General features: G+C 43.7%; 1 protein-coding gene across 17 annotated transcripts in view; it reads right to left on the bottom strand.

Moving 5' to 3' along the window:
• DMD (dystrophin) overlaps nucleotides 1–14,466 on the bottom strand; it is a 7,596,173-nt gene that overhangs the window by 174,585 nt on the left and 7,407,122 nt on the right. For 12 of the 17 annotated variants that reach the window (XM_085622447.1, XM_085622449.1, XM_085622458.1 and 9 more), the window contains 2 exons: nucleotides 13,031–13,096; nucleotides 5,176–5,241 (listed from right to left, as the gene is read on the bottom strand). In XM_085622447.1, the coding sequence (XP_085478573.1) occupies nucleotides 5,176–5,241; nucleotides 13,031–13,096 (132 nt within the window). The remainder of the gene's footprint in view (nucleotides 1–5,175; nucleotides 5,242–13,030; nucleotides 13,097–14,466) is intronic. The other 5 variants (XM_085622454.1, XM_085622463.1, XM_085622456.1 and 2 more) reach the window with 1 other exon arrangement.

Genomic DNA, 14,466 nt, shown 5'->3' with positions numbered 1-14,466 from the left:
TTGCCTTCTTTCTGTTATTCCAATTGCCATCCTCCTGCTTTCTTTGTCTGGAGGTGGTCCAGAGGTTGCTGGGACATTTACCCTCTTCCTGGCAGTAGATGCAATGATTGAATCTGCTGTGACGGATCCTTTGATGTATGGAGGGTCCTGGGAGGAATGTTTATATTTTTTCTCCGTCCTAGGTGTGATGGACCTGCATGTTGCTGGGTCCTTGAACGCCTCGTTCCCCTGGTTCATGACACTCTTGAGCATGGGGAGGAACTGGCTCCTAGTTTGGATGGGGAGCAGAGTCTCCAGTAAAAAGTCTGCTTTCGGCTTTTCTTCCTCCAGCTTAACACCAAAAGCTGCAGCCGCGCTTTTGACTACCATATTGTAAGCCCCTATGTCATCTGGCGGCAAAGGCATCGAAGGGTAAGTCTCCACAGGCTCTTCTGGATTTTCGGCGTCGAGGTCCTGCCACTCCAGGTCCTGCGTCGTCGACGGCGCCGAGCCGTAGTTCGATTGTTGTTCCTCATATTCTTCTCCCTCATAGTAAAGGTCCTCTTCTTCCTCTCCGGGAGTCTTCGACAGTTCTTCTGCGTCGAACTCCTCCTGTTCCTCGACTTTGACGATGATCGACGGTGGCTTCGTTGGGATAGTGAATTTTCTCATCTTCTCATTGAACTCCCTTTTCCTTTGAAGAATGCTCTCCATCTCTGCTTCGAGCCTCCTTTTTCTTTTCCATTTCGGAGGCGTGTTCGGCGTCGAGCGCCGGTCTTTTCGACGGAGCTTGCGTCGACGCGACCTTATCTTTCGAAGTCGAACGCCCACTTTCTTGGCCTTGCTTCGACGACCTTTGCCTTTTGGCGGTCTTCGGCACCTGGGAGTCCTTTCGTCCTTGGATCCACTCGCGGTCATCGAAATTTTCGGCGCCGGTGTTCCTTTCGAGGACTTTGACTCTGTTTTTCAGGGCCCTGTCGAGGGTTTAGCGCTAGACGTCTCTCCTACCTTGTCAGACGTTTTCTTATCGGTCTCTGCGACCGTGAAGTCATCAGGTCCTTCGGCGACGTTGTCTTCGTCGTCGGTGGAGAGGCCCAGTTTGTACAGTGTCGGGGCCTTTCCCTTGCCCTCCATGTTGTAGTTGGCTCTCCTCTGTCTCTCTCTCACCCGGAGCGTCATCGGTGTGAAGGCCGAACAGGCGTTGCAGTCCTTGCTCTCATGGTCAACTGGCAAGCAAAGGTTGCAGACCGGATGTTGGTCCTTCGGAATGTATAGGCAGTTACGGCAGAATTCAAAACGTGTTTTGTCCATTCCTGCGCTCAGTGTCCCTGAGTGTGCATTCTCCATTGGACGTCGAAGATCTCGAGGTTCTCCTCCTTCTTAGTCATCCCGGCTTGTTGCTCTTCCTTTCTTTAGTCTTCCTCAACTTCTCTTCGATGAAACTCGTGCTTTTTCTTCTTTCTTCTCCAAAAAACTCTGGAGCTTCACGGTGACGATCCAGACCCAACGGCGGAAAAAATAATCTGAAGATGGTGCCCCGAGGTGGGACTTCCGCAGGAAGCAGGACGACGTCACGAGAAGTGCACCAAATGGTGGGATGTCGACGCCCACCTGGGCTACAAAAAAAAAAAAAGACAAGAAAGACTACGAATCCGGACCCAACCACCAGACCGCGGAATAATGCACAACATAGTGAATCCAGAAAGATTCACGCTGCAAAACTTGAATGTCCAGCCCAGTGTTAGTTTTGTAAGAATAGAAAGTACTTTTTCTCATTCAGTATTACTAAAAACTACACAATCCAACTTAGCATACTAGCCAGTGAACCCTTGAGTACCCTGTTGATTACTCCACAACCCTGGTTCTGAATAACTTAGAACCAAAGCAAAAGGGGATGGTTTGGATCCCACAGAGGATCTGGATCCATGGTCTCAAACTTCAGAAGCAGTATGGAGTGGTTCACTTTTCGAGAGTCCTCATCACTCTCCAGACACAGCCTGTGTGAAGAGTGGTGCTACTCTCAGCAGGTAATACTGTGGCTGTCTACAACTTGGAGCACTCACAACTCAGCAACAATGAAGTGGGACCTGTCTGACCTTGGCTGTCATCAGCTGCTCTGAAACAGTATTCAGGGATAGACAAACGGTAAACGTACTCACCCTGCAAAACAGAAACTGCAGTCCCACCCCTAAACTCTACTGTCAATTTCATGGCAGTGCTCAGGACGAACCAGCCCCTAGCTAGAAAAAAATGAGTCGTAAAGGGAGCCCTGACTCCATGCTCACTTTAGTGTCTGGATCTCCATCCCCCAGCCACAGGAATGCTGGCAGTATATTTCCACTGTCTGGGGGAGCTGTCCTCATCCTTCATCTTGTGCTTGCCACACCAGATATATCCAGAATAGATTCCAACTGGCCTCAGTTCTCTGGCTCACTCACCCAGATCCCTAGTCCTGCACATGAGCTACACACATACTAAATATGCACCCAACATACACATGTTATGCCAGTAAAAGGTTCTGGGCATACACATAACAGCAGAACTTTACACTAGAGTGGCCTGTAGGCCACACTCTAAGTGACACAGGTAAAAACGTCTGGTCACATTATCAATCTGCAAAAACACAGTGTACGGCCACCACAGCTTTATGCGCTATACCCAGGACAGGGGCAGTAGTGCTGTGTCCACAATCAGAGCACATTTGAGGGGACCCTCTAGGTCACAGGACAGATCCAGGAGCTTGCATAGTTGTACACAAACCTACACTTGCATGCACACATTTAGTTGAGCATGACACCAGGGTCAAAGTTACAGTGCCAGATATACCCATAGCACTCCAGCAGAGGAACATGCCCGTATTCAATGCAGAGGACATTACAATCCCAAAAGGGGTGGCTCTTCCACAGGAGCGGAGGACCGCCCCCCCCCCCATTCCACAATCTTGCCGAAAGAGTGGAAAATAAAATGGTAATAAATGATTTTATTACCATTTTATTTTTAACTCTCTGCTGAACTGAGTGTGCGGGTGGGCGAGTGCGTCATTGCTGCCAAGTGATTGGCAGCAATGAGGAGTGGCCCATTCAGTGTGAATTGCGCATGCAGGTTTGGTCAGCTACCCTACTACAGCCAAACCGACATGCGCAATTCAAACTCTTCAACCCAGCTGTCTTAGACAACTGGGTTGGGGGACAGGCACAGGCCTCCAGTGCTCTTCGGAGTGCTGAGGCAGCCTGCTCCAGCCAATCCAGATGCTTCACTGATGCAACATGAGAACAGCGTCTGGATTGGATAAGGGAGTTAGCTGTCTGACGTCACCTCACACTCGGAGGAGACTGGAGCATTTAATCTCCTCATACTGCCATCACAACTGAGCATAAATATCTATATGAAGCATACTGAACAAGCAATAACATTCAACTACTTTGCATTATCCCAACATCTGTTCGCGTGTCTAATATAAGACAAATGCCTCCGAATGGAGAAGCCATTGAGATAAGCATATGACACATCCATCTGCACACACAATTCACACATACAACGCATGCATACAACCAGCCTTACATTGCACACCCTACCTTTATCATATCCTGGACTGCTTGGTTCCTGGGGCATGTGTCAACGTGCACTCAGACAGCTCAGAATCAAGCAGCAGTGTCTTTTTTTTTTTAAATTGTTTTATTTGTAAATTTAGCAAATAAAACAAAAATAACATTAATAAAAATCGCAATCACAAACAGAAATAAAAGCACAGGTCACATACGTTATGAATCACCGAGCTTCAGATTATAAGATTATAAGGGGGCAAAGGGCACATTGGGGTATAATTCTCAATAGACAATAAGACAGCTCACCCTAGGAGATGACTCAGCAGCCGATCATGCAAGCGTGCCAAGCAGCAGTGTCTTTTGTAGACACCATGTACACTTGCAGCAACACATTCTAGACACTTTACCACATAAGAAATGCAACATGTACTAAAAAATAGTGAGGCCAGAATGAAGAAGCTGGAGTTGCTGTAGAGTACTCGAAGTGTTTGGATCCTTTCATGGGCACTACATGCAGCCAAGTACCAAGGGATATTTCAGTTTGCTGTGAATACTGCTAAGTATTCTCAATAACTGAATGTAAGGGGTAAAAAGCAGCTCCTCTTTGGGGGCTTCATGTGATGACGAGACAATGTAGACAAACGCCTTATAGTGTGAATACTAGGGGTGGGCGGAATTTGCGAAATCCACTTTCGCAAATTATCGCGAAAATGTTAAAAATTATCGCAAACACGCGGAAATATCGCGAAGATGCAGAAGTTTTTTTCCCGCATGTTCGCGAGATTTTCTGCATGGTTGCGGCTCGCCAACTTACCCATCTGGTTGCTCGCGGGCGCGACCATCTTGTTTTCAGTTGTCTCGCGGTGCATGATCACGAGAAGAAAGACGTGATCGCGCGACGCATGACGTCACTGCGGGCGCGAACTGTCGCGAGACAGCGCAAATGGCTAAAAACAATACAACATCTCATGGAGAACGCGACCGGATCAAGAAAACTTGTCGGCGAACGCAGGGATTCAGGTAAGGCGATCGCGCGCGCACGAGAATGTATTATTTTACAGCGCGAGCAAGAAACAAATTATCGCCAAGCTGCGGAATGTTTGACATTTTCACGCTCTCCGCGGAACGCGAAAATGTCAAATTATCGCAATTTCCGCGAACGGAACGAAATTTTCGCCCACGCCTAGTGAATACTTGCTGCTCAGGACATGGAACTATGAATAATGTTTGATCAACTTTTGAGCTACTTCCCCTATGCCCCTTCCAAGAAAGACTGAGTGTCTGCAGGCATACGACTTACCACTAGAAAGAGCTGCTATTTTTCTTCTCTGAGACAGACGCAGATTTTTGGAACTGTGACTGTGATAGGGTACATGGCAGCACTAGTCCTAGATATACACAACCAGTCCAGCAGAAACAAAACATTGCAGTGAGGGTTTTTAAATCAAGTGTTGACATCCGTAGGTCTGAACACAATGTGTAAACCTTAGGGACCCGGATGGATGATTTTGCACATGTATATGTTTTGCTACATACAATGATAAACCAGATGTCACTTTTTTGGAAACAAAAATAATTTTCCTCCTGTTTTGGGGTTCAGGGCTATTAATTGGTACGTTACAACAAAGGTAAAAATGTAAATAATACATACATGCTCTCATTAGGAGATATACTGTCGTTCAGGTACGTCCCATTGTTGTTCTCCATTTCTGCTAGCCTGGAGGAACAAGTAAAAATAGCATTCCAAATCAAAAGGCTTGAACACATTTCATCTTAAAATTGCATAGCGTGTAATGCTGAGCAGGTTTAAAATACTAGAAACTACGACGGGATATGAGACGTCCTGGGTCGCTCACAGGCTGCAAATCACTCAAAATGACCTTAGATTTAACCTAGAGATAAGTGCACTCGTTCAGGTTAGAACGGAAAATAAATATACATTTGCCTCAAGTTTTCAAGTATTCTAAACGACAGGACAAGAGCCGCGCCTATATGCCATGGGACACCTTATCTTTTAATTGTACCAGGCCACCTTAAACAGCTCAGTGCTTTAATAGGTCCCAAACAGATCCTGCTTTTCTTGTCTGAACTTTAATAAAACGCCTGAATTCCCAGAAATCACATTATCTCCTGTCGAAAGAGAGAGCAATTATGGGCAGTTTCACTTCCACCAAAGCTTTATCAGTTTTCTGCTAATAAAACATGATCATTTGCACATAGAGCCTATCAATTGTGTAGTACAAGACTATTATGTACTTGTGCGGTCACTAAAACACATTTTCAAAATGGATGCTTCACAGAGAGGGGAAGCAACACAAATTAATACACCAGCTTCCCGCCTAAATGCTGCATCACGTATGGTCTTTTTACATGTGCTTTTTTTCTTTCTTTTTTTTTTTAACCTTGAGCTTGCATATCCAATCTCGTAATACATTCTTTTTTAACATCATGATGTCTATTAATTTGTCTCAACGTATACACGTCTTCAAACGTGTTACATTGTAGGTGTGTCTCTCAATCTTAATGTTCTTTTTCAGTTACAAATATTGTAGGTATCTTGATATATATTAGTTGCATTATCACGATTAACCACCGGACCTCTTATGTGCATAGGGCTCCATGAAGAGTTGTCGTATTGGCAAGATGTTCCCTCTTGGAGCATTCCAAGATCTTTCACCTTTCCTCCTTCTCCAGGTTACTGAGTAACCCTCGTGAGCATTTCAATTACACCTACCCCAATCCTTTTACAATTTACAAGGACAGCCCCTGTTCAGTTTTTGTTTATCTTTTTTCAAATTCATTGCATCTTTAGATTGCTCATTTGTCATTTCCTCCTATTAGATGAGGTGTGGAGGGAGGCACAATTCAGAGTATTGTTTTACTTTTTTGGGCACCCATCAATGCAAGGTTCACCAATATATTTGCATATCTATGCTAGTTCGAGCCTCCCAGGCAACAATGAGAACGTATTTTGGGTTTGGGTAAACCCTCAAGCCAATTATTCTAGAAATCCCATTCAATACCTCACTCCAATAAATCCGGAGGTGTGCACGTGGCCAAATTGAATGTAGAAAGTCGTCTTTTTTACTTGCACCGTCAATATCTGTCAGGTTTGCAGCTGCCCTTCCAATGCAGACTTTCTCAGGATTAATACACAGGCTATAAATCCTTGATTTGCACTCACATAAATTCGGGTCTTATGGCCACTTCCCAAGGAATAACTAAGGCCCTTAGACAATTGTTCCTGCCATTTTTCTCTCACTGGCATCTTCCATCTGTCCTACGATATCATGAGCAACAGCCACCTGTAGGACCTGCATCACCTTGCATACTGTTGCTGGGTTTATCCAATATCTGTTAGTACTGGATGTTTGCTTGCAGACAACATTGTTCATGTATCATACCCTATTCCTGTGTTAGCCGATATAGTGAATGAGGAATCCGAACATATGTGAGTTGTGCTTGGCCATTTTGTACTTATTCATTTGCTAGTACCTCAGAGTTTTCTAGGCTTTCTGCCTTGTATTAGATCTTGTGATATCCTGATCCCCTAATTTTCTCATTCTTCAAATCCCCCCAAAAATGTGTGATTCAAGGTCACTCTTACTTTACACATGTAAGCTCTCTGGTGCTGCAGTACCCTTCTACATCATCTTGTCGGTTTTCCTTGGGCCAGGTTTTCAGTACACACACTCATAATATATTATGTTTGCTGTGCACCTGGATGAGCACGAGCTTTTCAGTTGCATGAGAATGTTGAAAACTTACCTCTTATTCCATCTTGAAAAGCAAAGCACACTGCCATGCAGAGAAGACATATTCATGCATTACTTGTAAGGCATGAAGCAAAGAACTGATGCCATCAGCCATGCAACGCTATGTTCAGTTTTTTCAGGATAATGTTTATGTGCTTCAAATTTGCAGCAGGCCAGTGTTTAAGACAGATCAGATTACTTAAGGCAGTGTCACTAAAAAAAGATTAAAAGTTGGAAGGCATAAATCTTCATATTTTTTAAAGGAGGTCTCACTACTCGAGAAACCCTCCGCCAACCCCAGCAAACTCAAGACTAACAGCCCCAATGCACTGCTCCCTTTCCCACCCAAGTCCTAGAAAAGGCCATGCATCGCAGTCCAGCTTCAACATCAACCACAGCACCGATACCACCTTGATCGCTGACACCGATGACATCATTACCCTCCTCGACCTGGGGGATACAATGCCCTTGATCCTACTCAACCTCTCGGCGGTGTTCAATACTGTATCCCAACACACCCTCATCAAGAGACTCTTCCATACCAGGATCCGGAGAAACACTCTCAAATTGATTGCATCCTTCCTCACAGGATGCACCCAGGAAATCTGGCAACCACCCTTCACCTCTGAGCCCAAGTGCATCATCTGCTGTGCCCCTCAAGATTCATCCCTCAGCCCAACCGACCGACCCTCTTCAACATCTACATAACACCCCTGTCTGACACGGTCAGAACCTATGGCCTCGACATCATACCCTACGCAGACGACACCCAGCTCATCCTCTTGCTCGCGGAAAACACCTCCACCACTAGAACCAACTTCCACAATGCTATGAACCATGATGCTGACTGGTTGAAGACCAACACGGACAAGTTGGAAGTGCTGACTTTTGGGAACACCACCTCCCCGTGAGTCGACACCTGGGGGCCCGCCGGACTTGATTCAGCACCCTTACCGACAGACCATGCCCGCAATCTCAACATCATCCTACACAGGAAACACACCATCAAATTCCAGATCAACGCAGTTTCATACGCCTACTCCTACACCCTCCAGATGCTCCAAAAGATCTTCAGATGGATTTCAGTCAGCACCAGAAAATACGTCGCTCAAGCCCTTGTCACCAGCCGCCTAGACTGTGGAACGCACTCTATGCTGAAATCCCCACCCAAATTCTGAGGAGACTCCAGACATTACAGAATGCAGCGGCAAGACTCATCCTTGACCTCCCTAAGCAAAGCCACATTACCCCCCCACTACGTCAGGACCCGCCACTGGCTCCCCATTCAGAAAAGATGTTGATTCACGCCTACAAAGCCCTCCACGACCAAGGACCCACATCAACTACCACCTGAAGTTCCACTGACTGTCAAGACACCTGTGCTCTGCCTCCCATGCCCTCGCACACAGTCCCTGCATTTTCTGAAGCTACAGTGGCGGCCGTTCCTTCCAACACCTTGTCGGCACAGTCTGGAATGAACTTCCCCTTCACCTCCAAACATCATCTCCCACGGAGTTCAAAAAGGGATTCAAGATCTGGCTGTTCAACTGAATCCAGCAAGACCTCAGCGCCTGGATATCCACATAGGTGAGTAGCTGCGCTCTATAAATACTGATTGATTGACAAATTCTCCATTAATACTGCGAGAAACTGAATATTTTCTTTTGTGATAGCCTCCAATAGGTTGGACTAGAGATACAAGTCATGTTCTTACTCCTGTGCATACCATTGCAATACCTGTCAGTCTGTCCAGTCTCTAATACCTTGAAACCAAAATGTACACCACAGGTAGATCTAGAATTTTGCTTCACGTCTACCTCTTAATTTGCTTTCTGCGAGGATTTGTGGATAGAGTAATTGCCAGTCTTCATTCAGGTATTCTTTACAGACTCACTTACTGTATTAAAGTGTGTTGGGTTAGACAAATTGGAAGCCCCACCTTCTGTTTTAATGGAACATAGACATGTCTCAATTTTCAAAAGCTTGGAGCTCGGCCAAGTAGTGAACCATAACAGGAAATAGAAAGTGAATCTATCACAGTGTAAAATCAAATGTTCACTTCTCCCTAGAACTCCATCTAAATTAAATGTAGTATATTTTGTAAAATAACATCCGAGAGAGATTCATGAATTTTTCTGCTGGGCAGGTGGAAACAACAAAAATGATTCAGTCATCCACAAAGTGTCAGAGTTAATATTAGGGATGTATGGGGAGTTGGGTAAGGCGTGGTTGTTGGTCATCTATGACATGGTAAAATGGATTTAGCCTGTCTGCTTTGAGAAACTCCATACAAACAGCTTAGAGTTCAATTAGTCCACAGGCTCTCTGTTTCTTTTCCAGTACACCAACCACATAACTTCTAGAATCCTATTGGCTTAAATTGTGCGTCAGTATGATGCCAGCTCATTGACAATTAGCAGGAAAGGTCCCTCATCAGAATTTCTTAACACAGGACATAGTTTAATAATCCATCTATTTCTACATTTTACATTTAGGCGGGTGCATGTATTGCTTGGTACTATGGACTGTGCTAAGGGGCATGCTTGGTAACAGATCATTGTGCCACTGATGAAGGTTTCTAAATAGGAAGCGGACGCCTCATCTACACCTTAGTTTTTATGTTTTTGCTATCTTTATTGTAGAGTTAAAGAAGTCCCTTCTCCTGATTACCTGCCTCCAACCGATCCTAGGCACCTAGGAGTGAAAGGAGGTTCAGCAGTTCAAGTGGCACCTTTCTTTTCTCAACTATGCAGTGTTCTCCAATGCCCTGTCTCGTGGCAAAAAACAGGAGTAGCCACTGAAGGGCATGCCTATGGCTGAATCTGATCTGGCTCTGCTCCTCCATGGCACAAGATATGCACATTGTAAAGTGTCTGTGCTTGGTTATTACACTGGACTAAATCTACACATTAAGCACCACGGTGGGAATTGCCGAAGAATGTGATAAGCACAATGACAACCCCCACAACAACCTGTCCAAGTGAAAACCATAGAGAAATACCAGTCTCACATTCTGTTACTGCAGGTAAAGTAAAAGACACTTTCTTTCTTGGATGGGCCCACATGCACAGAAACCCCTTGAAAAAGGTGCATTTGTGTCCAATCCTTATCGCCACCTGCAGACCTGTAAGGCTCAAGTGTAAATTACAAGTACCATTTATACAGGAGTGAAAGTTGGTGTCCATTCACAGAAGCACGGGGATGATCATTAACCTATGCATGCCTCTGCCTTCAAGGAAGTCAGAAATGAGAAGGGGTTGTGCTAGCACACGTGACTCCGGACAGTGGACTTTACATATTTATGGAGGTTTCTTCACCCACGCTGGTGGAAGATGCTGCTGGATCATCGTTAAAGCCGACCACATCAGCATTAATGTAGGTCTTAAAAATGTGCCATCTTCTGCTGGCAGGTACTGGAAGGAGTTTGGCAGGATGTCTGAATACTGCTTATCTGAAACATCCTGATCCCCTTTATTTCTCTGTTAGGATGCTTGAAGAAACAGACAAATTGGCTTATTTTGGTACTCACTTCAAGGTCACACTACAGCTGGGACCCCCTCTGTCTGGTATTTTCTTTGACATTTTAATTAAATTCACTTCGTGTGCAGTCATTGTACTTGACATCTCCCACAAGGCATGAAACTGAAATGTACTGAAAACCTGAGGCCCTGGTTAGTACAGAGTGCCTAATTAACTGCAGATATATTTCAGTTAGAGATCCATATACACATTTTCAAAATACATAAAATGTGTTTGTATAATTAAAAAATCACACCATAGACCTCAAACATGAATAATGAATATTGTCCCAAGCGCATCTAAGGGTTTGTGGGTCACAATGTGAGGAGTGCTCAGAAAAAAAAAATTGTTTCAGCATATTTCTGACAATTTAGAGCCACACGATCAAAAGGCACCCTAGACTCCAGACAATTTACCTTCTGATCAAGACACAGAAAAGAGGCTTCAGCTATATGTTAGGAAAAACATCCCCATGAAAGTCTCACCATACTTGTGCTTCTAGGTTCCTCTGCTGATTTCACAACTGTTTACTACAGCATACTCAAATAACGACTGCAGAACACCATATGTGCCTCAGCACCATCACTAGAATGATTAACTGAACTCCTGATGACTAAAGTGAGATTCAAATCTGACCATTCTATGGTCAACCAGTCTCCCATACCTGTGGAGTACCTGGATACAGAAGTAGTTTGTTTCATCTAAAAGCTATTAAAAATATATTTTGAATCAACTGAATTCTTCATTACGTTTCATCATTAATAGCTTACAAATATTCAAATCTTATCTTGTTAATTTCCAAGCTATAAAGATACAATCAGCAGGACTAGACTTTGTAAGTCGCTCCTTAAACACAAGACCAAGGCTCTCAAAGTGGAGTACCACAATATGCCCTTGCACATCCCAGTGAACATAAAATAATATTTCTTTTCATGGGCCTTCTCAAGGATATGATCTTCTTTAAAAACCTATGCTATTTGAAATCAGATTTACAGAAAGGCTTGTGGTTTGACAGTTTCTCAACATTATCAAGGGTCAAAAAGCATTGAGCCGTGGATGACAAGAAATGGATACAAACAAAGATTCTCCACTACCTAAATTCTCCTGTTAGATTACTGACACTTGCGACACTCACCTGCACACTTCCCAGCCTTCTTCAAAATCTAGAAATCTTTAGAGACCCTCAAAAGACACACACAGTGCACCCAACTGCGGCCAAGGAAGCATTCTTCCGACTGAGGCACCTCAGAAGATACCTCCCATACATTGCCATGCACTCTGGCGCCAATAATGTTTCGTACCTGGCCCAATGAAAAAAGAATCCGGTATGTAAAAGACTATTCGGCCTCACAGAATACTAGCCGGACTCATTCCAGAAAGTATAAAATGCAGCAACAAATACAACCACCTGCCCTGAAGAAAGGGACCATGTGAGCTCTTTGCAATAAACAATACAATGGTATCCCATCAAGAACAAAACACATCTTAATAATGCTGTCTCACATTCATAGCCTGACTAAACCAGACCATTCTAGGTCTGTAATAGCACCCGCTCCTCTTTACACTCCCACCAGAACCCCCTGATCTCCCAATCTCCAGAAACTTACCATATGGGTATCCAAATATATTGGGATGGGAAACAAGTGCTTCTTCAGACAAGCCTACAAATTGCCCAGTAACCTCCAAGGCACTAAATATCCCTCTCAACACTTCTCTTTTTTTAAAGTCAACAAACGTTCCTTGTTGCACTTCAGGTTAACACCACTAACTCTGACAGAGAAATCAATGTAAACAAATTAGAAGGCAGGACCCGCATGCTTTCACAGAATTGAGTTCTTAGGGTGTCCAATATGAGCTATGTCATTAAATGTAAACAAATAAGTTTACTGAATCTACAAAGTGCTTCTTGACAATTCATATAAGCTATTAAAAAGCATACTTTCATTACACATCTTTCAAAAGGGCGTCATTGGCTACTTTTAATTACGCCTAGGTTTTTGCTGGAATGAAAGGGGAGACACTATCCCTGATATAATAAATTGAGCCAGTGGGTATGTGAGGAGAAAAAAACACAAAAAAGACACAGAAAATAAATTTGCTGCCTAAATATCCTTTCTGTACAGAAAATCATTATCGAGCTCATTTTTGACCAATTTATGCATAAAGCTAGCGGAGTATTTTAGGAAGGATCTATTGTGGCTGATTCCCTGAGTGTCTCCCTTGTAGGCTTACCTGCTAGCATAGTGTTCAATTCGAGAATGAGTGTCATCGTGGGAAAGCTGGGGAGATGAACCAGGCCTGATGGGGAAAAAAATGCTGGATTAAAATTAGTGACACATCAATGATGACAATGGATTTCAATGTTGGTAGAGTATTTTTCAATGTGACACTGCTGAGACTACAATGGGAGGGTTCAATCAGTAGATTGATGGTGAAGGCTAAGTAATCACATTGTTTAAAGGGCCATTTCCCCTTCCACCTATACAGCTTCCAAGTAATACCAGGCCAAAACATTGAATGTACCGATTCTTTGCTTGCTGCTCCAGGTGCGCAAGCTTTAGCCCTAGAATACCTAAAGAGGTTTTAAAGATTCATAATCAAAGCACAAATGCTAATTTCTAAATAGTGAGGTAGCCTGGTCGTCTACGAGGAAATTGGCAAACATCAGGAATTAAGCAACAACTAATGCAGCAAATGCTATCTCTGAAGTGCTTGGAGTATGGTGCAGACAAAAGAAGTGTGTTCAGAAAGTTTGGCGAGCTAGCTATTATAGAGTTTAACCTTTCACCAACTCTGCATCAGCTCGTAGACCTAACACTTAACATATGAACTGAAGCTAAGATTTCTAGTTCACAAGCTGTCAAGAATAATATGTCAAAATACAGAGGTTTCCCATTGGAAGCTATGGACCTCTGTAAAAAAGGAGTAGCAAAAAAAAGGATGCGAGAAGGAAAACCGAGGAAATACAGCCGTTCCTGTGGGCATGAATCCAAGAATTTGACACCTCTGGAGGTGGCTGACTAGCTCAACAATTTCTCCCAAATCAAAAAAACAATTTAAAAAAAACATCAAAAAAACAGTTCTGCATGCTTCGCCAAAGCTATTTCTGCAGTATGACCTATGGATGTGTAATTCAAGGAAATGGCAGACCCACAACTGAAAGGAATATAGCTTGAGGGATGCCATAATGAAAGCTGAAATATTCTGGCAAATACAGAGTTGATATATTATGCGCTTGTTGTGTGGTATTGGGTGCCCAGTCTTTTATTTTTAGTTTTATTTTAAAACTTGGCCATGGGCTACCAAGCAAGCTAAGGGTTATGCAAGCACAGAATAATATAAAAATAAACTAATCGGTACTCGGCAAGACTCCTGTCTCCAACAACGACACCACACTTTGAACAATGTACATTAATGAGATTCTTTCCAAAAGGCATATCTGGCTCTATCAACTTACAATTACGATGGTCTGTGTGAAGAGAATAGAAACCAAGGGTGTGTGTTCAGTTAACGGCGCCTTGCGGTTTATTAACCGTTGCAAATTAGAGATTACTCATGCGGATTTAAAAATAACACTAATTACACAGTTGTGAACGTGAAACGGTATTTTGTGTCACTCCCGTTTCTACTCGTTGTACAACCAAATATTACCAAGTGCGGGGACGCAC

The sequence above is a fragment of the Triturus cristatus genome, chromosome 8, assembly GCF_964204655.1.
Source record: "Triturus cristatus chromosome 8, aTriCri1.1, whole genome shotgun sequence".
Taxonomy (NCBI): Eukaryota; Metazoa; Chordata; class Amphibia; order Caudata; family Salamandridae; genus Triturus; species Triturus cristatus.
Note: the sequence above shows the minus strand (reverse complement) of the source record. Positions and strands in the feature narration are given on the sequence as shown.